At 37.7% G+C, this 24,918-nt stretch overlaps 1 protein-coding gene across 4 annotated transcripts in view; it reads right to left on the reverse strand.

Annotated features, from left to right (window-relative positions):
- LOC125240562 overlaps nt 1-24,918 on the reverse strand; it is a 104,793-nt gene that overhangs the window by 3,832 nt on the left and 76,043 nt on the right. For all 4 annotated transcript variants that reach the window (XM_048148494.1, XM_048148493.1, XM_048148495.1 and 1 more), the window contains 7 exons: nt 23,112-23,251; nt 21,812-21,860; nt 12,979-13,116; nt 9,078-9,230; nt 5,690-5,862; nt 1,131-1,334; nt 225-371 (listed from right to left, as the gene is read on the reverse strand). In XM_048148494.1, the coding sequence (XP_048004451.1) occupies nt 225-371; nt 1,131-1,334; nt 5,690-5,862; nt 9,078-9,230; nt 12,979-13,116; nt 21,812-21,860; nt 23,112-23,251 (1,004 nt within the window). The remainder of the gene's footprint in view (nt 1-224; nt 372-1,130; nt 1,335-5,689; nt 5,863-9,077; nt 9,231-12,978; nt 13,117-21,811; nt 21,861-23,111; nt 23,252-24,918) is intronic.

Below are 24,918 nucleotides of genomic sequence, written 5' to 3' on the forward strand. Positions count from 1 at the left end.
GTTGAGCTCTGACTGCCTTACTCACCGGCAGGAACACAACAGTATGAGTAGGGTCTAGTGCTATTTGGATGCGGCCTTCTGTAAGGCGGAGGTGATATCCGCTGAGCTGTGCCCTACCTAACACGCGATTGCAATTCTAAATCCTAAATTTTAAAGACAACTTAGCTAGTTTAAATATCCTGTGCTTACAAATAAAGAAAAGAACATCATGCCAAATAACATACCTCGGCCCGTACTATCCTTTCCATGACCTCGTATAGAGTCTCGTCCAGCGTACATTTCTGAACACCTTCGAACCACTCGTTTCGATGTTCATTTGCCGTTTTAAGGGACACGTCCAAGTTGTTGTAAGTTTTTTCTGCAGCTAAATTCTGTAACAAGTAAATTAAAAGGTTTATTATATGACGAGACTGCTCTGGACAGGTTAGCACTACATCCGCAATCACCTTTTTAATCTCTTTAAACGTGACGCGTTTTGCTGAATTTTATTTCATTTAGCTTGAACGCTGTAAGTGCAAATACAAACCGTAAACCTCATTTTTGTTTGTCTTGCAAACGCCAAAAATACCTAAAAACGTCATAAAGAATCATTCCCAGAACATCTACGACAGTTGAACCTCTAACCAGATCGATAAATGTGGCAGCAAACTGACATTATATCACACCGATTGAAACCACTATAACCGCCTACTGACGCTTTTGTTTTGAATGACGTACATATTTAGGAAGATCTTGTTTGCTTGGTACCACTTGTTTACTCGGTGTCTACGTGGTTTGCAGTGGCTGTCCTCTTTCTGAAGAAGTGCGTCTTCTGGTTCAAAGTTGTCCGAAAGGACATTCTGTAGGTACATGGTGGCATACAATGGACCGATTTAGCGTCTTCCCCTGGACGACGCTGGAGACCATATGGAAAACACCGCCGACCTAACAAAACAAGCTTTGAATAGATAGCCTAGCACATGATGGCCGCGAGAGTATGTCGCCGCGAGATAGACTACCTGTCCTTATGTCATTAATACGATTAGACAAAGACGTGTGATCTATCTCGCGGCGACATACTCCCGCGGCCATCATGTGCTAGGCCTACTGGCGGTGTTTAGTATCACAGAAGGAGGTACATAAGTACTTACAATGACATCGAACTTGGCGTATATATCCTTAAGGCGACCCTCGGCGTCGACGAGCGGCAGCGCGGACACTCGCCGGTTGACGAACTTGCTGAGCGCGTCGATGATGGACGTGTCCTCGGTGGCCGTCTCGATGTCACGCAGCGTCCCGATCTGCAGCTCGCGCACCTTGCACTGCAGGTACGACGGCTTCGGCAACTCATTTATCTGTATAAACATATAGGTACGGTCGAGGACTTTCATTCTTGATGTTGATTCACTTGTACCTCATTTTATATTAGACATTAAATTTCATAGTTAAGCTACGACGTGTCGAGTATAAAATGAGCTACAAGTGGATCAAAAATTAAAGTCCGTGACTGTACTACATACAATTTGCACGCACAGTAGAAAAAAACGTTTTCTAAGGGAAGTTGACTACACACCTCATAACTTCTTAATCCAATACTCTCTATTGAGAAGGCCGATCGTGTGCCAGAGTGTAACTGTTCCTCAAATAGACAATGGATTATTGAAAATACGAGTAGATAGGTATATTCCATAATGATCATAATAGCCTGTCATAACGCGACATTCAGCCATACAAAAACAATAAACATTATTTTCAACGTCTTGATCATAATTCTGTATTATATAATAATAAATTGTATGACAATTATAAATATATACATGTTAAATGATACCAATATTTATAACTTGCATTGAGAAAAAAACATTGAAGATATTTAAATATTTACAGTAAAAATGTCTATTGAAATCGCAAATGGAAAACACGAGTAGGTATTTTTTTTAATTGTTTTTAAATATTTATTTTAGTCCATGTATGAGAAAAGTCGTATGCGTATCTTAGAATGAAAAGGGGTTGCCGGGCTCATAACTGACCGGGCTCAATGTGGATCGCCACCTATAGGCCTAGCACATGATGGCCGCGGGAGTATGTCGCCGCGAGATAGATGACACGTCTTTGTCTAATTGTATTAATGACATAAGGACAGGTTAGTCTATCTCGCGGCGACATACTCCCGCGGCCATCATGTGCTAGGCCTGCTGGTGTCAGCTAAGCCGGAAGTCGATCCGGTCGGGATTTAAAGATTTATTCAGGTCATCAGTTCGAAGGTAACGATTTTCATATTTATTACACGAAGTGCTTAACCTGCATGTATAGGTAATTCCACGGAGGTTGAAGTGAATGATAACACACACAGCTAAATGAAGATTAGTACTGATTGCAAAAAAAATGAATGAATGAAATGAGTGAGTGAATGTAAAAAAACGATTAATATATTTTTGAAAAACATTATTATTTATTGATATACTTATCATTAATGGTATTAAAAGCAGTAATGGTATTATCCTGTGAACTTTATAGCTCATATGAAATTTCACTTCCAAATAAGTATTCAGCTATCGATATATTTTATATCGGAAGGATGTCCCTATGTTAATTGACGTTATTGCTACCGCGACTTCTATGTTTGCTAATAAGTAATGAAAAAATAGGTAAACACCATTTTAACAGCTACGATGATAAAATAAGGCAATCTTTTAAAATATCTTCGATTTCTACGATTAATATTACAATCATAATCTGACAATTAATAAATCACATACGAGATATTTTATTTTCTGTTTTGTTTGAAAATTGTTCTATAGACGTAATTCTTAACAAAATAGTAAATAGAAACTTTTTGGTCTTTCTTGCAATTCACTGTTGAATCTGCAGTCGGTACACGGTAAGAACACTAATTTCAAAATATCGTTGTCTTTACATGACAGTGTTATAGTGTGCGTGGCCTCAACTGAGTTGAAACTACCTATATGGATTATTGTCGTTATTTAAATTACCTCGTTTTATGCATATGATGACTACCTGCCAGGCAAGTATGGTCGCGCGATAAATGTTAAGACGATACGATACAAGTCTATTCTCCATACAAACGCTCTCGACTATTTCCTCCCTGGTTTTTGAAGATAGAGCTATGATGTTTTCAACACAGATTATTATTATTTTTATGTGTCGGACCGTTTTGATTTTTTTGCTATTTTTATTTTAAAAGACGCTAGAGCCAATCAAAAATTTTTAAAAACGGCCTTTTTCAATATGGCTCAAAAAAAGGTGTGATACTCAAGATCGGTAACAATTAGCCAAAAAATCTAAACGGTCCGACACAGATAATTTCATTGTTATTCAGATTCTCAAATTTCGTTCCGTTTAAATAAGTTTTGAAGCAGGAAACAGTCGAGAGCGGACCTCGATTTTAAAGAATTTTTCTCAAACATGGTATGAAATATTGATGTTATGTGCCTTATAATTGGCAGCGAAGTATGACGTTGCAGGTGCGGCTAGGACGATTGATAGATAATGGAATTTCATACAAACCTTGCAGGCCAAGGCCGGCAAAGTCCTCTTTTTTAATTTCCAAACACAGATAATTGTGACATAACATCCAGGTATTTAGCCAACTAAAAAAAAACTATAAGGGGCTTTATAGACGTGCCGACTGCAACTGGTACGGGCCCTAGACAATATTTGATTTTGGGTGCGTTTTCATACAAAAAAAAAAAAACGTTTTTTTTTTTAATTTTTTTAACTTTTTGTTTTTTTATAAGCGTATACGGGACTTCAAAGGGGAACGAAAATTCGATTATTTTTGCGCTACGACGCACCGTTTAGGAGATACAGCCATCCAAAGTTACTATTTTCAGTAGACTTTATTTATTTCATACCATGTTTGAGAAAAGCACTATACATACCTCGGCGGGAAATGGGGTTGCCCGCCTCAGATCTATCCGTCTATATGTCTTCGGCCGGCAACCCCCTTTGTCCCGGCCTCTGTAGTAATGTACTATTTCGCAATATCTTTTAACTGAGTTGTTCTTAATGGACTTTTTTTTTTCGATAAATCTAGTTAATAACACTAGTATATTTAACTGAAATTCCCAAATTGAAAGGGGGACTCCTTTCCATTTTAGCATTTTCGCTCCCGTAGCGTCTTAAAACATTAGGCTGTCCCTATCGCACTATTTGTAAGTTCGGTAGGGACGGCCTGCAGGCCTAGCACATGATGGCCGCGGGAGTATGTCGTCGCGAGATAGATAACACGTCTTTGTCTAATTGTATTAATGACATAAGGACAGGTAGTCTATTTCGAGGCGACATACTCCCGCGGCCATCATGTGCTAGGCCTACTGATGTTTTATCAAAATCGCGCGACCATGCTTGTCTGCCTAGTTATATTTTCTACCAGTGATTAATACCAGCAATACAGTAGGTACTACCGTGTCGTTAGCTCAAAAAACCCAAAAACAATACACCAATATAAAAATATGCTGACCTTTAGGAGTTCATAATATAATCAGATATTATAACGGTGACATTGAACGTAAAAAAAACACGCAAGATTGGTAAACAATTAAAATACGGGAAGTTTCTTTATTTAGTTTTACCGTAAGCTATCAACAATGGAGAGATTTAATATAACATTTATAATACGTACTCGTATAGATATAGCCTCGTCCTGCCCACCATATTATTATACAGTTTGAGCCATTGAAATTTAAACCAAATTATTGAATAAATAGGGTAGATTTTCCTTTGTATCACGATTTAGGTAAAACATTAAACAAAAATAGATATTTTTTGCCTATCCAGGGTTTTATTATATATGTCGAATCGTGGGCGTATCATACCAGAACCGTTGTCAGGACCTTCCGTAGTTGTTTATGAAAGCTTTCAATGAAATACCATGTCCATTTCACAGAATTTACTGCACAAAACCGATCACACATTAAATCACATCAAATAGTACATTCCGCCTATTATTTCGAGCAAACCGCCGGATTAGACCGATGAATCTCCAACAACGCCAGCACTCCTTAACCATTTTCCCTGCAGATCGATTAGCAGCCTCTAATCATCTGTTCATCATCTGTTTTTTCGATTCTGTTCTTTTAGACAGTAGCGTCCTCTCTGACGTTTTGGCAGAACTCAGTCGAATATCAGCCAGGTTGTACAAAGTTGTAAAACCCTTGTTTGCTCTATTTGTCAAATATAGCGTCATAAAACGTATCTTAAACCACATTTTGATCATTCTCCGACATATAATTAAAAAAAAACGGAATATGTCCTTTATAAATCACATTGGACAGGACGAGGATAGGTATGATGTTGCTGATTCACTTCATATAATATAGGTATTTACTTTTTAGACTTCTGTTAGAGTATTTGAGTGATATGTTTGTATTAAATTAAAACTCCCATCATCAATAAGTTCCCTTGTAATTATTTGACGTTAGTAACATTAAGCCATTAGATTTGAGAAGCTAGTCCAGTGGCCCGTTTCTCGAAAGGTACAAGCCTTGTATTACAAGTGTGTATCCATGACAACCCATACAATTTGACAGTTCGCGCACTTGTAATACAAGGCTTGTACCTTTCGAGAAACAGGCCCCAGGTGGCGCCATGCGGGGTTCCGACATCTCGCAAAAGGTACGCATTGATTATCACGTTTCACGTTACGCCTAAGAATGATATGAGATGACGTTATAGAGAGTTTACTTACGTAAAGGAAAAGGAATCTCAATATCCTCTTGTGTGTCAGTATGTAGAGCACATTGCCGGTCTCGGGGTCGATGACCGGCAGCCTGTGGATGCGGTTGGAGATGAGGATGCGGATGGCGTCGTACAGCGACGAGTCGGGCCCAATGGACACCAGCGACGACCCTTTCAGAACCTCTGCAATCGAAACAATGCACCTCGTCACATTATGGACCTTCAACCTTATTATTGATATGTCATGTGAGTAACGAAATAAGTAAGGTACAGTGGGGCAAATATCGACTGGGTGGCAAATGTAACTGGTCAATTTTTTCCATGTTTTACAATGTTTGCATTATTAAATAGAGTGTCCACCGGTTATTATGGTAGGCGTGTTCAGTGGATACATGTAGAACTCAACATCATAGTGTAATAATGGAAAAAATGGATTAGTTACAATTGCCCCCCAGTCGAGATTTGCGCCGCTGTAACTTATGTGAGAAAAGACTTTCCCCGTATGTAGCTGTCGAAATGTTCCAATCTGTCCGCAATTTTCCTCAGACTACTTAGTCTTTAGCTGTTTGCAGAATTTATAAAAAAATATTCTAAAATAAAATGAAACTGTATTATTTTTTAAACTAACTAGGTTATAATAAGTTTCCTACCCGAAAGCCCTAACGAAGTCTGAAATGACATGGTGTATTTTATATCGTCGTTAGTAGCTACAACATGTGGCCTGGTTTTGTGTATATTTTTTTATTTATATACTATGGAATGTACAAACTGCAAGCCTACATAAAAATAATAAATAATGCATTAACTCTAAAGTGAATTGAATTTACTAAGCGACTGTCACGTGAAAGGGGTCTCAGGGCATTTTTCAAAATAAATCTCGAATATCGAATTTCACCAGATCTTCATCAGAATCACGAGCTCATTCAATCCTGACGATAAAAAATGTGGCCTCATTTTTTTCCTTTACCTACGTCACGATTTTAGTATGACGTAGGTATTGGAAACTCGAATTTTATATGGAAAATTTGGGACACATTTTTTTATCGTCGGAATCGAATCAGCTCGTGATTCTGAGAAGAATGAGCCCAAAACAGATCTGCTGAAATTCGATATTCGAGATTTATTTTGGAAAACACTTAAAACCTTTCATTGTTGAGTTCATCGGTGATCGTGTTCGAATTGACAGTCTCAATAGCAATCCTGTTTGAGTGATGCGTATTTTCCGCCCGTTAGCACACGTCTGCCTCGCCTCCCGCCCATATTTCCAGCTCGCTTCTTATTTAAGAAGTTTTGGAACAATACTCTTTCATGATTTTGCCCTTCACGACCCGTCTGATACGATCATGATTGTTCGAGTTCATTTTACATCATCATCATCATTGGCCACGACATCTTAGCAGATGATTGTTGCAGTGATTTTATTGTGTGGTGCCGGTACATCGTCTTTGGTGGCTTAGTAGTCCGATGGCAGCCCGACACCTTTTGCCACATCTGTCACAGGTGGAACGCGAGTCAAGAGGAGGAGGAGCTCTGGAACGGAGCCTTTTCTGCTTAAGGTTGTCGAGCCAGGCTTTGTCGTGCTCCATCACCCCGTCGGATAAGTCCCGGCGCCATTCAGGTCTCATGCTAGCGCGTGTCTCCCAACTGTCTAGGTTTATACTAAAAGATTGCATATCCCGTTTACAGGAATCTGTTACATTACATGTCACATACTGAAGTTCGTAAATCTCTATTTTTTATTGTGATATGACCAGGAATATTCTCATAAAATAGTGCATTTTTGGTGGTATGATATGACTGACCAGACTGCACCGGGAAAATGTATTATTATTCTCTCAAGGTATGTGTAGGGTTTCTGTTACACACTCCAGGAAAAAATGAATTGCTATTTTCGTAACGTAATACTTTAGCCGACGTTTTAGTCCGTTTACACCAAACATTTTTTTAGTAATGTAATCCTGCTTATATAGGTATTTGAAGAATACAATATACGTGAGGTTTTTTTTGGAATTAACATAGTTTCAGGTTGAGGTATAATAACAATAATAAGATTTTTTTTACTTATTGAAATACGCCTCATTGTTGGTAATATTGGCTTTATGATCCAAAAAACATTTAATAAATATTCTAAATTACACTAGTGCTGTTTGTGAACGTTGACACAACTGGATCAAGCGATTGCGTTTAAATTACTACGGGAAATCATACGTGTGGTGACTTTGAGTTGGCTTGAATGCTCCGTCTAGTAGTTGAGTGGTCTGTGCCCTGTCCGTGTCCACACATACAGGGATTCGGCGAACCTTACTTTCATTTCCGTTTCCCTGGAATACTAATATTCGCTAAATCCCTGTATGTGTGGACGCAGCGATATCCTCTCGTGTGCTTCCATACACATATCTGTGAGAGGGAATAGGGTAACTGCATTTCAAATAAATGATTTCACACCAAGCATGAAATAAAACACAAGAAAATGAATAGAAAAATGTAGACAGAAGATAATTGCAGATACAAAGTCTATTATTTTAGGTATCGTACATAACTATAAAGGGTAAGTAACTCCGCATTCACTGCCGTGTCGTCATTACATTATATTCCATATGAATTCCTTCGTAACAAATCGTTATGTACTTTTTTTTTAATTAGCTAATTTGAATGGTAGTCAAGTACCCTATTTAAATCTATTGGCAAGGTCACTTTTCCAATGATGAAACATTGATAGGGTGCCGGGGGTTGATGCACTGGTCGTACCAAGAGCGATAAGGCCTGTCTCTCACGACACTATTCAAATGCTACGCGACTAAGATGCAAACAACGATCGATCAAATATGCTACTCGTTTCCACACACTGTGCTACGCAAATGAGCCTATTTTGTGTCATTCGCGGAACAACATTGGTGCGAAGATGTCTAGTGACTTCAGCGATGAAGACAATCTGCTTTTCTATTTATATTGCAAGAACAAGCGAAAGCATAAACGAAGATTCTGGGTGCACCCGTACATTGAAAAATATTATTATTGACCCTATCGATTTTTTTTTCTATTTCAATCCACGCCTTTTCTGTCGCATCTTTTCTAATCTAATCAGGTAGCTTATAATTATATAAACAAGGGTATTTTTCCACAACGCGTATACGACTCGAGTCGCGTGCGACCAGCAAGACGGTATCAGCTACTGGTATCGAACGCGTCGTCGATGCGTCTCGTCGTGTGTGAAACGTAGGAAATAAATATGGCGAGTACTCACAAGCGACGCGTAGGATGCGCGTACGAAACACAAATCGCTTAAGAGTAGCCTCGAGAGAGACGGGCTTAAGCGATGAGCTATGAGTGATAGAGAAACCAAGAAAAGATGTAGGTCCTGTGTTGGAGCAGTGCCTTCAGGAGCGAAGTGAACTCACGTCTCCAGGTCTCGAGGCGGTGCTCCTCGAGCTCCTCCATGGCGACGTCGGGGCTGGTGTAGTACATCTGCAGGATCTTGATGAAGTCCGTGATGGTCAGCATGCCGATAAACTTCTGCTTCTGCGAGTCCCACAGCGGCGCCGCGCGGACACCTATAATATAAATCATTATTTACATTTTCTCATTTATTCATCAATTTTAGTATTACTATTTATTTTTTGTAGTTTTCCAACATAAAAGGGTCTTATGCTTAATCTGCAACGACGATTAATATTGGTATTTCAGATAAAAACGTCTTTAGTGCTGTTTAGGCATTGAAAGCCCTGTGGCTTTGTTGTTTTCTTATCACGTCTTAATAAGGCTAGTCATATTAATTTAAAATCCAGTACCGTACAGCGCAGGTAAGTATTATATGTATATTATAATATTATACAACAAACACAACAACAAACAATAGTACATTTATTTAGGCCAATTAGTTTCCTTCCAGGCGCGTCAGGAAAAAGAGGTCGAAAGACGGATTGAAAACGCATGGAGGAGCTATTGGTCCATGAAACACTTGATGAAAAGTAATCTTCCGATGACACTCAAACGGAAGCTCATGGACATTTGCATACTCCCAGTTCTGACGTCCGGTGCACAGACTTGGTCTTTGACTAAAGCTCAGAAGTCCAAGCTCGGGGTTTGCCAACGTGCCATGGAGCGCAGTATATTAGGTGTCAAATTGGTGGATCGAGTCCGGAACACCAGCTGCGCTCCAAGACGAAAATTATCGATGTGGCTCGGAAGGCGGCCAAGCTGAAGTGGGACTGGGCTGGTCACATCCGCCGGATGCCGAACGAGTTGTGGGGCAGAATCACCACGGAGTGGGAGCCCGAAAACTCAAATCGGGGATCTGGCAGACCCCGACAGCGATGGCGGAACGAACTGGACTCCTTTTTGAAGGAATGGCCAGACACGGCTTTGAATAATAGAGATAAGTGGAAAGATTGGGGGGAGGCCTTTGCCCAACACGACACGACAGGCTCCAAATAATAATAATAATAATAATAATAATTGAAGAGAAACTATTTAACCGAACTTAAGTTGAATCATATATCTTTACAATCTCCACTTCAATTTCATTCATGTCATGCTCAAAATTCGCACAAAATAGCGCTAGACCTACCACCTCAGTAAGAAACAATACGAAGAAAATTTGGAAAAGTGGAGACTGTATATAGTACTTTAAATATCCCTGACTACCGATATACGTTCATAGATAACAGTTTTTATCAGAACGGAACCTCATGTTAATACTCGTGTATAATGTTATGAGAAGCCCCAACGTATAAAATTACAGACGTGGAACGATAAACACCTTTATCCAAGTTAATACGTATTGTTTCTTATGGAGGTTCGCAGTCCGCCGAGGATCAACAACTGTATCAACATAAAAGAACGACAATTATATAACTTTTATGGGTTTCGCAACCATTCGCTTTGCATTTGCGCAAATGCCTCGACTTTGGGCCGGTTCGTATCCAATAGATATGATGATAATTGTTATTAGATACCTAATCGCAGTGACACACACGACATCTAACAGGTAAAATTGCGCAAAATTCGCCAACTCACTTTCGCAATGGCAGCATATTATATTAAAAAAATGATGTCGATTTGATATTGTATTTTTCATTAGTCAATAGTCAAAATATTCTTTATTCAAATAGGCTTACAATAAGCACTTTTAAATCAACAGCCACGTACAGTGCGATTAAAATCAGTTAACCATTCGGCTTCTACCCTTCGGCTTCGGCTCTTATCGCGGTCGCATAAGTGCGAGCAAGATAAATATAAAACCCGAATCGTTAACTGATGTTTATCGTACTGTACAATTATCTCTTATTTAGCTCTTACTTATCCGCTGATAGACATTATAGTCTGGGAATCGAATCGGTGTAAAATAAAGACAGTGTCTCTATAAGAGCTTAATCTCTCCGGTACCATTCGCTAAGCATATTGGATAATTGAAGTACGACTGAACTGTGTCCCCACCCATTTGCAACCACATATTCCAAAACAAACTAACACTATTTTTCGTATTTTTCTTTCTAATTAAAATACGTTACTCAATGTCATCAAAAAGCGCTAGTAGCCTAGCGGTAAGTGCAGTCACCGTCATAAATAAGTGATGACTTTTGTACCTTGTCGCTTTTAATCGTTTGACAATTTCGTATGATTTCAATCAAGAAGTTAATGTGACAAGGTATAGAAATCATCACTTATGCCGGTGACCGTACGTGCGGCTTTCGTTCCGGAGATCACGGGTTCGAACTCGAACCCCGGCTCGCACCAATGAGTTTTTAGGAATTTATGTGCGAAATGTCATTTGATATTTGCCAGTCGCTTTTCGGGGAAGGAAAAAATCGTGAGGAAACCGGACTAACTCCAATAAGGTCTAGTTTACCCTTAGGGTTGGAAGGTCAGATGGCAGTCGCTTTCGTAAAGACTAGTGCCTACGCCAAATCTTGGGATTATTTGTCAAAAGCGGACCCCAGGCTCCCATGGGCCGTGAAAAATGCCGGGATAACACAAGGAGGATGATGACTCAATGTCATCGGATCGGATCTTAAGCATCCCAACTGCTTTTGTTATACCTTTTATAGACAAGATAAATTGAAAATAACTGTTTTGTGCGAACTCGTAACTTTTCATTTCAAAAGCATTCATCAGTCATTCTTAATATAGAACGCCTGTAACGAAGTAAATAGTATGCAAGTTTATTCAGCGCAAATAATCAATGCACGTTTGAAGTTACCTAACTACAAGCCTGCACATATTGACTTTTTTTTGGACGTCATGAATTGTTACTAATTGTTTTAATAAAGACGTACGAATAAATTGTTGATTGCCTTGTAATATAGTGATAATAACATTGAAGAGACTTGGCACACAAGGAAGAATATTCGAGATCGTGGATAAAAAAGCGTTAAAGGATGCAGTCATCATTAAACACACAAAGCCACACTGACTATGTAGGTGTTGATAGACTTCAAACTTCTAATAGATTCGGTTTTTTGATTTGTAAGAGTACAATATTTTTTCATATTAATCGTGTGACCATATAATCAAATTTCACTGATCTGTTATGAGGTATAGTTTGGGCTAAAGGTGGAAAGCCTGAAAGGTTGAATTTGATAAAAAAAATACCCAAAAACATTAAGTGCACCTTTTGTAATTACATATGTATTTTTACTAGGCAATAAAGTTTAAAATAAATATGGCAGGTAACGCCAGTTTTCTACTTTGTTTATATTATACCTAAAACAAGTCAGGTTAACCATCTAAAATAAATTAATTAGTTTAATTACACGCAATGTTGTGTAAAAAGTCATGCAACACACACTATTATGATTACTTTCGCCAAATGCAGTTTCGTTGATGAGCGGTAAGCCAATTTAATGACTAATTGTTATTAGTGGCACACAAAAAACAATGCAATATGTAATTTTCTCCTTAATGTATGTCAACTGGGGTACCAAATGATGTAAGGACATGTTATACAGTAATTGTACTAATTCATAATATTCATAATTCATAATTCTTTATTACTAGTAAGTATAGTTTTCAAAATGATTTGCACAATGTCAATCCGTACTAATATTATAAATGGGAAAGTGTGTGTGTCTGTTTGTTTGTCCGTCTTTCACGGCAAAACGGAGCGACAAATTGACGTGATTTTTTAAGTGGATATAGTTGAAGGGATGGAAAGTGACATAGGCTATTTTTTGTCTCTTTATAACGCGAGCGAGGCCGCGGGCAAAAGCTAGTAATACATATACAGATAATTTAGAATACGTCTGCTGCTGAGCGTAGGTAGATGCGTAAATATTTAGTCAATAATGATATAGCGCATACCGTTGTAGACGAGCGCGAAGAACGCCTTCTTGACAAGCAGTTGAGTGTCGAAAACCACGAGCTTGGCAGATGTGGGGATCAGGTCGTAGCATTTATGAAACTTGAAGAACTTCACGAAGATCTGAGACTCGTCCTCTTCTGGAAATCACAAAATAGATAGTTCAGCGTATATCTTTCATTAAACGCAAGTTTAGAAGTAAGTAGGTGCTTATAAGCGTTATTTGTATGACATTTTCGGAATAATAAATAAATAAATAATAAACCTTATGTTGTTAGAATGACGCCAGGTTATCCGATCTCTGCCTATAAGGGACATTTATTGATTCGTTTGACCGTAAAATGTGACAGGAACAAATTTATGATCGATATACTACGTAGGTATGTGCATGTACTTGTTGACTGATAAAATTTATTACAATCCTTTAAACAACAAAATATCACCACATTTTGAAAGTTTGTTGTTCTTCTCAGAACGTAATATAATTCGTTTTTAATATAGATCGCGACTTTATTTTACTGTGAACCCATAAAATATATTACTCGATTCGGTATCTGTAAGTCTTCCAGCTATTGGTCTTATCTAAGTATTTTAAAATGCTGCCTACCCAATCTAAGTATGTAGTTAAAGATGATAAGCAGCTATTCAAAAGCTGTCACTTCCAGTTCCAGTCACATTGCACGTCACAGTACCTACTGTGGGTGGATCTCGGTTATAAGCTTATATTAACTAGATTTTATTATCTCTTTTTTTATTCTCTCCTCTTCAATCTTGCGCTAACCTATATACTTTCATCGTTTACTTGTATTGGTCAGAATTATTTTGACAGATCGATCAATCATGTACAGATGTAGTGCGAAAAGGTTTTCCTTCGTATTTTTCCGGAAACGATCGTATTTATCATGCTAATTCAGACAGTGTCAGTACGTCTTGTACTGAGACTGACTGAAATAGCATCACACGTTCGTACGTTTTCGTAAGAATACGAAGGAAAATCTTTCCGCACTATATCTGCAATATTATGTCAGTCATAGATTACCTTTATATTAATTATGATAACGTGAAAGTGTTTATCTAGAGGTCACAGATTCAAATTCAAACCCCGGCAGTTAGGTACGTACATAATATCTTTTGATATAAAATTTAACAATTAATTTAAGTTTAAGGCCTGATTTAGACGGCGTGCGAACTCGCATGCGATTTTAGTTTAATTTTGGGCTGTTGAGGTTACATACAATTTTGCACAGCCATCAAACACCGCAATGTAATAAAACCCGTATGCGAGTTCTCGTACCGTCTAAATAGGCCCTAAGTGAAAGGAAAAGTCGTAACTAAAACTGGGATACTCCCAATGAGCATTTAGGTTAAAGGTTATATGGCATTTTAAGAAGGCCACTGTTTAGCAACTAGAGTGCCACTTCTTGATATTAGATGTCAAGCAGACCATAAGCTCTGATGAGCGGAAACAATAACGAGAGCAAAATGATAACTAAGTATGAACGTATGTATTTGTTAACACAGGCACAGGTTTTAAAGGCATTTCTGTGTGATTTGTCATGAACTGAGTTCGGTAAGAGTAAATTTGGATTATCTACCTATTTTGTGATTTATCGGCAGTATAAAGCAAAATAAGACTGATTTAAACAATAAATTAAGATAAGATTAATTTGATCAATAAATTAAGGTAGTTGGTCAATCAATCAAGCGCTGCCAAACATGACTTGTATTAGTAACCATAACACAATCATCTGCGGGTTAGCGTTTCCTATTTGTTTATAGGTCGACCGATATTCGTTTATACACCGGAACATTAAGCGAATGACGCACAAGATCTAAATACATATAGGCCATTGGACACGACGCGTTTCTTGCCTTGAGCGCGGACGCGCCTCACCGTGATATCAAACAAAACATAAACGCACAAACGCACACAATTCGTCGTCGCTGCATTTAGACCATGGATTTACATCAACATTTAAATGAAAGCTGGTGGGTAGATAGTAACTCCTATTGTTTTTTGTAAAAATATAATGTGGTGCATAAAGAAGCATAATATATACGAAAAACCGGAAACTTCATCACAACTAGACACAAACGAGGGGTATACGTCAAAATCGATCGGCGTGGGCGCCATAAACAAGCCGGCACCTTTCAGAAGCCAATCGGCGAGGAACGCCTTCCACGCGCGACCGACTTCTTCGAACTCCTTGATGAGATCGATAGAGTAGACGGACTCTTCGCCGTCGCCGGCGGCGAGAGCGGGGTTGTCCGAGAAGTAGTGTAGACGCAGCATGCACGGGCCGCGCATCGCCCGGTGCGGCCCGCCGCGCCTCCCACGGCTCACTGCTAATTATAAGCACAGAGGCGCGCCATGCCGCGGCTGCCGGGAGACGCGCAACGAACTTGACACCGCTGGCGCAGCCACCGCTTCGTCACTGCCTCGCCACCGACTCGCCGCCACGCCGCCGCACCAACATCTACCCCCGCGTTTACGATGCTCACGCGCCGCTTCATTTTACTACGCCGGCAGCATGTTACACTAATTACTATTTTGCTAAAACCTGATTTTACGGTAACACAACACAAAAATCTCACAAGATAATTTGTGAGCCGATATGCCTATATTTTACGGTATCTGCAACACAAGCCATCTTGAGCTCAATGTGGGACTCAGGTATTCTGTGAAAGAATGTCCTAAAAAAAACACTGTAATACTGTGAGTTTGCTCTGACTGACACCAATAGACCTTTATCAATTACCCTCATATTTTTTTATTTTCATGTTACTTCACTACAGTCTGACCAAAAAGAGTAGAAATTAAAAAGTGACAACATCGTAATGTCGTCCTGTTTTCTCACACATATTTATTTGTAAGAGATGACATACAATGTTGCCACTCTTTAATTTCCACTATTTTTGATCAGACTGTATGTAAGTTCGACCTACAGCGAATGGAGAATGTTTGTCAAACAATCTCTCTAGCTAGAACGTACACGAAAAACATACGTACCTAATTATTCTTATTTTTATTACCTCATCAGACCATGATTTTGTAACACTCTAATTGCCGTTATTATACTGTTATGAAGCCAATATGTGTTTATTTTCAATTTTTTAATATTAGGTATATGTATGTATAAACGTATAAAGGCATTATTGTAGTACATATTAACTTCTCAGATAGCACTGGATCAGAGACCTCCAAAGTAACAATACTTAAGTTAAAACCCAGGCTGTAACTCAATAGTTATTTGTTATACAAGGGGGCAAAGTTGTATTTTAACGCCGAGTGTGGAATTGAAAAACGAGCAAGTGAAAGTTTTCTATAGTTGAACCACGAGCGAAGCGAGTGGTTCGAAAATAGAATCCTGAACTTGCGAGTTTTTTAACACACGAGAAGTAAAATACAACTTTGCCCCCTTGTATAACAAATAACTATTGAGTTACAGCCTGGGTTTTAACTTAAGTATTGTTACTTTGGAGGTCTCTGATCCAGTTGCTACTTGAGAAGTTAATATGTACTGTATTTGCACCCGAGTGTAACACAAAACTTTTCCCCTCACTACAGCGAGGAAACTACAACGCAAAAATGCGTTTATCACTGCTTCCAGTAGTTCCACAGGTGGTAAATCATCTTTATTACTAGATTTACCTACTTTTATCAATTTTAAAGCAGTTAATTTGATTATATTCAAGGTCAAATTACTTTACTCACTAGTGGATAAAATGCGTTTTTACCCGCTGGTATTAAAGGACAAAACAAGTGTTTCCGAGCTAGTGAGGGGAAAACGTTTTATACTGTTATAGGCGCAACTTTCTGGCTTCCTCTATTATATTAAGAGGCTACGGGAGCGAAAATGCTAAAATGGAAAGGAGTCCCCCTTTCAATTTGGGAATTTCAATTAAATATACTAGTGTCATTACTAGATTTATCAAAAATACAATGTCCATTAAAAACAACTCAGTTAAAAGATATTGCGAAAAAATCTTTAAAATCGAGGTTCCGCTCTCGACCGTTTCCTCCTTCAAAACTTATTTAAACGGAACGAAATTTGAGAATCTGAATAACAATGAGATAATCTGTATCGGACCGTTTAGATTTTTTGGCTAATTGTTACCGATCTTGAGTATCACACCTTTTTTTAGCCATATTGAAAAAGGGCCGTTTTTAGAAATTTTTGATTGGCTTTAGCGTCTTTTAAAATAAAAATAGCAAAAAAATCAAAACGGTCCGACACAGATAAAAATAATAATAATCTGTGTTGAAAAAATCATTGCTCTATCTTCAAAAACCAGGAGGAAATAGTCGAGAGCGTTTGTATGGAGAATTGACCTGTATCGTATCGTCTTAATTTCTTATCCTATCCAATCTCTCACTAAACCACGCTCCTAGATCCATACTATTATTATAAATGGGAAAGTGTGTGTGTCTGTTTGTTTGCCCGTCTTACAAGGCAAAACGGACGTGACGTGAGTGGAGATAGTTGGAGGGATGCACTCTCCATCCCTCCAACTATCTCCACTCCACATAGGCTATTTTTGTCTCTTTCCAACCCCCCACTTTCCTAAAATGGGGGATGGAAGTTTGTATGGAGCATTTCGTAATTTTCGAATTTAACGCAAGCGGAGCCGTGGGCATAAGCTAGTATCTACATATGTGTCGCTTAACTTCAAACTCGGGTAAATCCATTATGCTTTAAGGTTGATTATGTATAAAAATATATATTATCTGAAAAAGAATCAACCTCATACCAGAATGAATTTACCCGAGTTTGAAGTTAAGCGACACATATATTAACCTTATCTATAACTTGATTATCAAATGTAAGGAGTGTTGTATTTACTCCCATGCCATACTATGTACTTTGTCTTCTTAACATAATTTTTCTACTTGTCGACTGTAATCTGTCAATTAGGGCACCACAGACTAAACTATAAGTGCTAACTTTTCAGTGTTGGATACTCTATGGCAGTTTCGACTCAATTATAATAAGCTCATTATAGTTGACTTTAGTTAACTGTAATAATTTCAAAATAGAACTTCATACAATTTCTATACTAATTTGCGATACCTGTCAAATTTTCCTGCATCTGAAACATATTTTTTTTATCTGTCGCGTTATCGGCCAATCAGAGACGGTTATTACAAACAATTGGTTGCTAGGTAATTCGATGTTGATACAACGGTGAACGACTCTATTAACATTAATTTTAACTTGCATGATATTTCCGTCCATTGATGATGAAGATGATGACTCGTAGAAAAAGTATTGTATACAATAGTGATATAATTAAGCTTTTCACTCTCGTACCGTACTATTAGGCCACTCAGCAAGCTTCGTGGCCTAAACATGGTACTCGACTGAAAAGCTTTGTATCATATCACGATTGTATAAAATACTATTTTGAGTCTCAGGTTCTTTAGAGCTAGGTAGTAATATATGTAGTTTATTGATTAGTATTTGCAGATCTTCTGTGCAGATATTTCTACCGTTGATTTTTATACCTTCATCTGCTTTGCTCTGCTTCGAATGCGTGTTCTGAGTACAGGTTCGAAAGCGACGGGGATATTATACAGCCTCGACAGACTCCTTTAAGTATATGTATGTATGTATACGTATTATAAACTAAATTAAGTGCAATATAATGCTATGTCGGTAGATTTATTTCTATCGAGCGATAAGTTAATATCTCGGAATTCGATTCAATAATGTTATTCGAGAAAGACCCAAAGCTTACTGACAATTGTTGGCAGTTGTATTGTAATCTAAACAAGAGACCTATAAGATAACCTTAAGTGATTTATGCAACAAAAATAACATGAATCGCATTTTTTTCTTTTTATTTATAATAAGCATCGTGAGCCGAGCTAGATGAACATGCGAATATTTCCAGCTGAAGTAGGTAAACAATTAGAAAACCTACCTACATGTACTGACTATACCTATTATTCTAATGGGTAATTCCATGGCAGAGAGCGAAAAAAATCAATTTTTTGAGGTCAGAATTTTTAAAATCTGTTTATGGGGTAATGTTCTTTGGCTCTTAGACCTTACTTGAACCGATTTTTTTTTAATAAACTGAGTTTAACTAAGTATGCCAATTTTTTTAAAGTTTAAAATGCGTGCTTTTTAAGATACGTGCGTAAACTGAATTAATTAAGACTCACATTATATTCAAGGGATTATTCTAATTATAAAAGGTAGCTGACATTTTTAGAAAAACACTAAAATAACATAATATTCAAAAAATCCAAAAAATAATTAAAAACTGAATATCTTTTTTGGGGGAAATAATATAACCTTCCCTCATATCCCTAAAAATCAAGGAATCCTGTATTTTTTTACTTCTGTAACTTTTACTTCATATTTCGATCACTAACTATAAAAAAACCGGCCAAGTGCGAGTCGGGCTCGCGCACAAAGGGTTCCGTAGCAGCAAACCAAAATTACAGTTAAATCAACCTATCTCAAAAACTATAAGAGATACTTTGATCAAACCAAAAATCGTTGAAAGAGTTAATTAGCATGCATCACCTCTATTTTTTTTAGAATTTTATACCCCGTAGTTATAAAAATAGAGGGGGGGGGACATACTTTTTACGACTTTGAGAGCTGATATCTCAAAAACCGTTCACTTTAAGAAAAATGTTTTTTAGAAAACTTTATATCATTTTAAAAGACCTTTCCATTGATACCCCACACGGGTATGTACATCGAAAAAAAAATTTTCATCCCTCAGTTACATGTATGGGGGGCCCCACCCCCAATTCTTTTTTTTACTATTTAGTGTCATAATTTTGTAGCGGTTCATACAACACATATTCCCATCAAATTTCATCACTGTAGTACTTATAGTTTCCGAGTAAATCGGCTGTGACAGACGGACAGACGGACAGACGGACAGACGGACAGACGGACATGACGAAACTATAAGGGTTCCGTTTTTGCCATTTTGGCTACGGAACCCTAAAAAATACGTTTCATGCGGACGTAACAAAAGTTACTGATTTCTTGAAACGCAAGTTACCAATGTTTTGCATGGTTATTTTCATAATTGAAAAATATTAAGATTCCTTTTTGCTACATAAACATACCTGTACTCTTGACTGACACGATTTAAGTTACAAGAAAATTCGTAAACCAATATGGAAATAAAAAAATCGTATTTAAATAATGCTTTAAAAACCCATGTCCAATTTCTGTAACGAAAGTTACCACCTCATTTTAGTGTACTGAGGCCAGAAAATGATTATGTTTCAAATAATTTCCACTTTAGTTTAATGAGATTTAACTGTATTAAATGGTGCACCAGCAAAAAAAGATATTTACGTATGAATCAAAATACAAATAACCTTTGTTTGACAACTTTGCGTTCTAAATGTAACGCAAGTTATCATGGAATTACCCTAATATGAATTAATTTTAAGAAATATTTAAAAACTAAATGAATAAACGCGATCATCACTATTGTTTTTTTCTACTCGTCGACTTTAATCTGTCAATTAGGACACCACAGACTAAACTATAAGTGCTGACTTTTCAGTGTTAGATAGTCTTTGACACTTAGTCAACTATAATATTTCATTACAGTTCACTTTTAGTTAACTGTAATAATTTCAAAAAAATAAGCGCGTTACAAAACACGGAGAAACTAAAAAGCAAAAAATAATAAACCTTTGAATTCAGATTTCTTATCGTATTGCAATAATCTAAACATCCAAATTATAAACAAATCAATTATTTTTGCAGTCGGTACCAGACCTGTTCGTCGCCTTGCTATTGCCTGTTTGCCCCACCCAACCATACGCAGGCTGGCACCGACTCCAAAAATAATTGATTTGTTTATAATTTGGATGTTTAGATTATTGCAATACGATAAGAAATCTGAATTCAAAGGTTTATTATTTTTTGCTTTTTAGTTTCTCCGTGTTTTGTAACGCGCTTATTTTTGAAGGCGGTTTTATTTTTTGTTAAAAAAGTTTATTTATTTGTTGATTTTTAGTGGTTCCTATTGATATTATATGTATCAGTCCGAATACAGGTACACTAGTGAAAGAATTATCCTTTAACTCCTAACCATTGAGGAGTTGACCTTCCATCATCAGCTCAGCCACATAAAATTATTACCATCAGGCGTAAATACTGGTTTACCTTTGAAAAATACACTGAAAACATTACATGTGCCTATAACATTTGAAGAGTTCCCTCGATTTCTCCAGGATCCCATCATCAGACCCTGACTTGGTGCCAATGGGACCATCTCGGGGTTATACCCGTTCGATCAAAAAAAAAATTTTGAAAATCGGTCCACAATTCTCGGAGATATCGAGGAACATACATACAAAAAAATAAAATAATAATCAAAAAATAGAACTTCATACAAGTTCTTTACTTATTTGCGATACCTGGTAAATTTTTCTGCATCTGAAACACGTTTTTTTTATCTATCGCGTTATCGACCTTCAGAGACGGTTATTACAAACAACTGGTTGCCAGGTAATTCGATGTTGATACAACGGTGAACGACGCTATTAACATTAATTTTAACTTGAATGATGTTATTTTTCGTCCATTGATGATGAAGATGATGACTCATAGAAAAAGTATTGTACACAATAGTGATATAATTAAGCTTTTCACTCTCGTACCGTACTATTAGGCCACTCAGCAAGCTTCGTGGTCTAAACATAGTACTCTACTGAAAAGCTTTGATTATATCACTAAGAGAGAGAGAGAGAGAGATGAGATTATATCACGATTGTATAAAATACTATTTTCTGACCTCATTGTGATAATGATAACTTAAAACAGTATAATAATTGGGAACACTTACCTAAGTCAGAAAGGCTGACTTTTTCCAAAAATGGATCTGCAACTGGTAACTGAAACAAAAAAAAAGTGACTAAGCAAATGCTTGATGCAACACTGCATGTTTTCCAATGAATGAGCACTACAGGTAATAAATAGTAATTCAATTCAATTAGGATTAGTCAGGTGTTCAGGGTTTAATACAAACGAAGCACAATTGAAACTGGTGTTAACCTGATGCGGTTTTATACAAATGTACCTAGTGACCAGAGGCCGGAATTTTCGCCACAACAACAAAATTGTCGCAATGTAGCTAGTATTGGAAATATTTTTATCGATATCGATAGGTAATTAGATTTTTACATAAGGTTAAAAGAAATGTAATTTCTTCTTCGAAACCCTCTTAAATAAGTGCACACAGCAGCCCATGATATTATATTTCTTTTGTGATAGTGATAAGACTAGATAATCATTTCCGTTAGGGTAGGTCTGGGAGTAGACATTACTAAAATTAATATTTAAGTACCTCGAAGTCAAGGGAGCATAACTAAAATATTCATTACTAGCCCCGCGGCTTCGCTCGCATTAAATTCTAAAATTTCGGAATGCTCCATACAACGTCCACCCCCCATTTTCGGGAAGTAGGGGGTCAGAAAGAGACAAAAGGTAAAAAATCATGTCAATACATTGCCGTGAAAGAAGGACAAACAAACAGACACACACACTTTCCCATTTATAATATTAGTAAGTATAAGTAAGTAAGTATGGATACCTATTTGGTTGGTACGATATTGACTTCTTCAGGTTGATGATCATGCAATAGTTTTTTAGCCCAACCAGTTGCGACAGTTTTTTGTTTGGCTGCGAAAATTCCGGTCTATGCGTAATGGCGTAATACTTATTTTAATGCAGAGCCTAAACAATTTGACACCTTTTAACAGGGTTAAGTGGTGATTCACTTAGTCGACGGGAACCGAGTGGTTGAAACGAATTGCAATTCGGAGTTCGAAGTCGGAAGTGCATGTATACAACCAATGAGTTTCGCTAACATTACATTACCGGGGTTACTCGAATGCCAGTCTTATATTCGATATCTTTAGGTATTTAAATAAATGTATACAAAATCTACAAAAGGCCCCTTAAGCCACTTGATGGTAAACGAAAACATTACACGACCAAATAAATAGGTAAGTAGGTTAAAGACAGGTAGGTCAGTGACAGATCCAATTGGTTTTGTTTTGGTTGGTTTACCTTATTTTTAAGTACCTAAAAGTACAGAGTACAGAAGCGTGTATGAGAAAGAAGTCGAAGAAGTAAAAACTCACCCCTCTGGAGTCTCGGAACAGTATGGCGGCGTGGTGGGGGTCAAGGAAGGCGTCCGAGGCACGGTGGCGAGTGGTGACATTGCCGAGCGACGCTCTTCGCTTTTCGGCCTCCTGCGATGCTGCTCGTCGCAAATGTTGTCCTGTTACAATCAAATACGATTCCATTACTTAAATGCAATACCCCACACGTAAAACAAGGGTATTTATTAAATAATTAAATTATTCAGTTCAAAGTTCTTTAAATTCTATTCAGTTTTGACCGTATACATGACCGGTCTGGCCTAGCGTTTAGTGACCCTGCCTGCTAAGCTGCGGTACCGGGTTCGAATCCTGGTAAGGGCATTTATTTGTGTGATGAGCACAGATTTTCTTCCTGATTCATGGATGTTTTCTATCCCCCTTATTCATAAACGTTCACTAAAGTTATCAAGCCGATAAAAGTCGTTTGTCCCTTTCCGACGTGTTGGTGTGAAAGAAAGGGACAAACGACTTTTATCGGCTTGATAACTTTAGTGAACGTTTATGAATAAGGGGGTATGTATATAAGTATTTGTATATTATACAGGATGATTCATGAGTCGTGAGCAGGAGTGAACAGGGTACTGGGGAGGGTCACACTGAGCAACTTTCATAATGGGGCAACACTAAATTGTGATATTTTTTTTTTCTTAACTATGACTTTAATTGATAGTTAATCATCAATTAAGTCATAATTAGAACGTAATTGATAATTAGCTATCAATTAAGTACTTATCAATTAAGTCATAGTTAAGAAAAATAATCACAATTCAGTGTTGCCCCATTATGAAAGTTGCTCAGCGTGACCCTCCCCAGTACCCTGTTCACTCCTGCTCACGACTCATGAATCACCCTGTATAAGTATATCGTTGCCTGAGTACCCACAACACAAGCCTTCTTGAGCTTACCGTGGGACTTGGTCAATTTGTGTAAGAATGTCTTATAATATTTATTTATTTCCTGACGGCTTAACCCTGGTGCCTTGGCAGAAAGGTAAGTGCCTACTGTGGGACGCCACGTGCGTCAGCACTTTCGCCGCCTCACACCTAAGCCGGACGGTGCAGGCAGCCGGCGCTGCTGCAGAATCTGCAGCTCTGCTAAAAAGAGCAAAATATTCTGCGCTCGAGGCGAAATATTATTTCGTTCCCCTCGCCTTCGAGACAACGGGGTGTTGGGGGTCAGAGGCCATAGCGTTCATACGGGAGTTGGGACTTAAGCTGAGGGAAAGGACCTCCGATGCTCGTGCGGGATCGTACCTCGTGCAAAGGTTGTCCATTGCCATCCAACGTGGCAATGCGGCAAGTTTGATGGGCACCTTTGCACCCGGTACAGCTCGCGGAAGTCTTTTTTATTAGTTTATATATTTTAATTTAGTTTTATTTAAATTTTTAAGGTACTTTAGTTTTAATTTTTATATTTTAATTGTTTAAGATTGTACATACTAGTCACTTTTTATTTATTGAATAAATTTATTTGTTTACTTTTTCTTTATTTTATTTATTTATTTATCTCCGACAAAATGAGGATCTCGCTGTGTGTGTGTGTGTGTGTGTGTAGGTCCCTTTTAATCATGACGTGATCTACAATATTTCATGTGAATGTAAATTTATTTATTTCAAAAAAAATAGTGATACAGCATGACAGTATTAAATACTAAATCACTGCAAAACTAAAAACTAAAAACAAGTACAAAACATTTTTTATACATGATAAACTGTTGAAAGACGTACATCCATCCTCTCGCAGAACCTCAATAATTCATCGCGCACAGCACTCCATCTGCCAGCAA

This window comes from Leguminivora glycinivorella, chromosome Z (assembly GCF_023078275.1).
Source record: "Leguminivora glycinivorella isolate SPB_JAAS2020 chromosome Z, LegGlyc_1.1, whole genome shotgun sequence".
NCBI classification, from domain to species: Eukaryota; Metazoa; Arthropoda; class Insecta; order Lepidoptera; family Tortricidae; genus Leguminivora; species Leguminivora glycinivorella.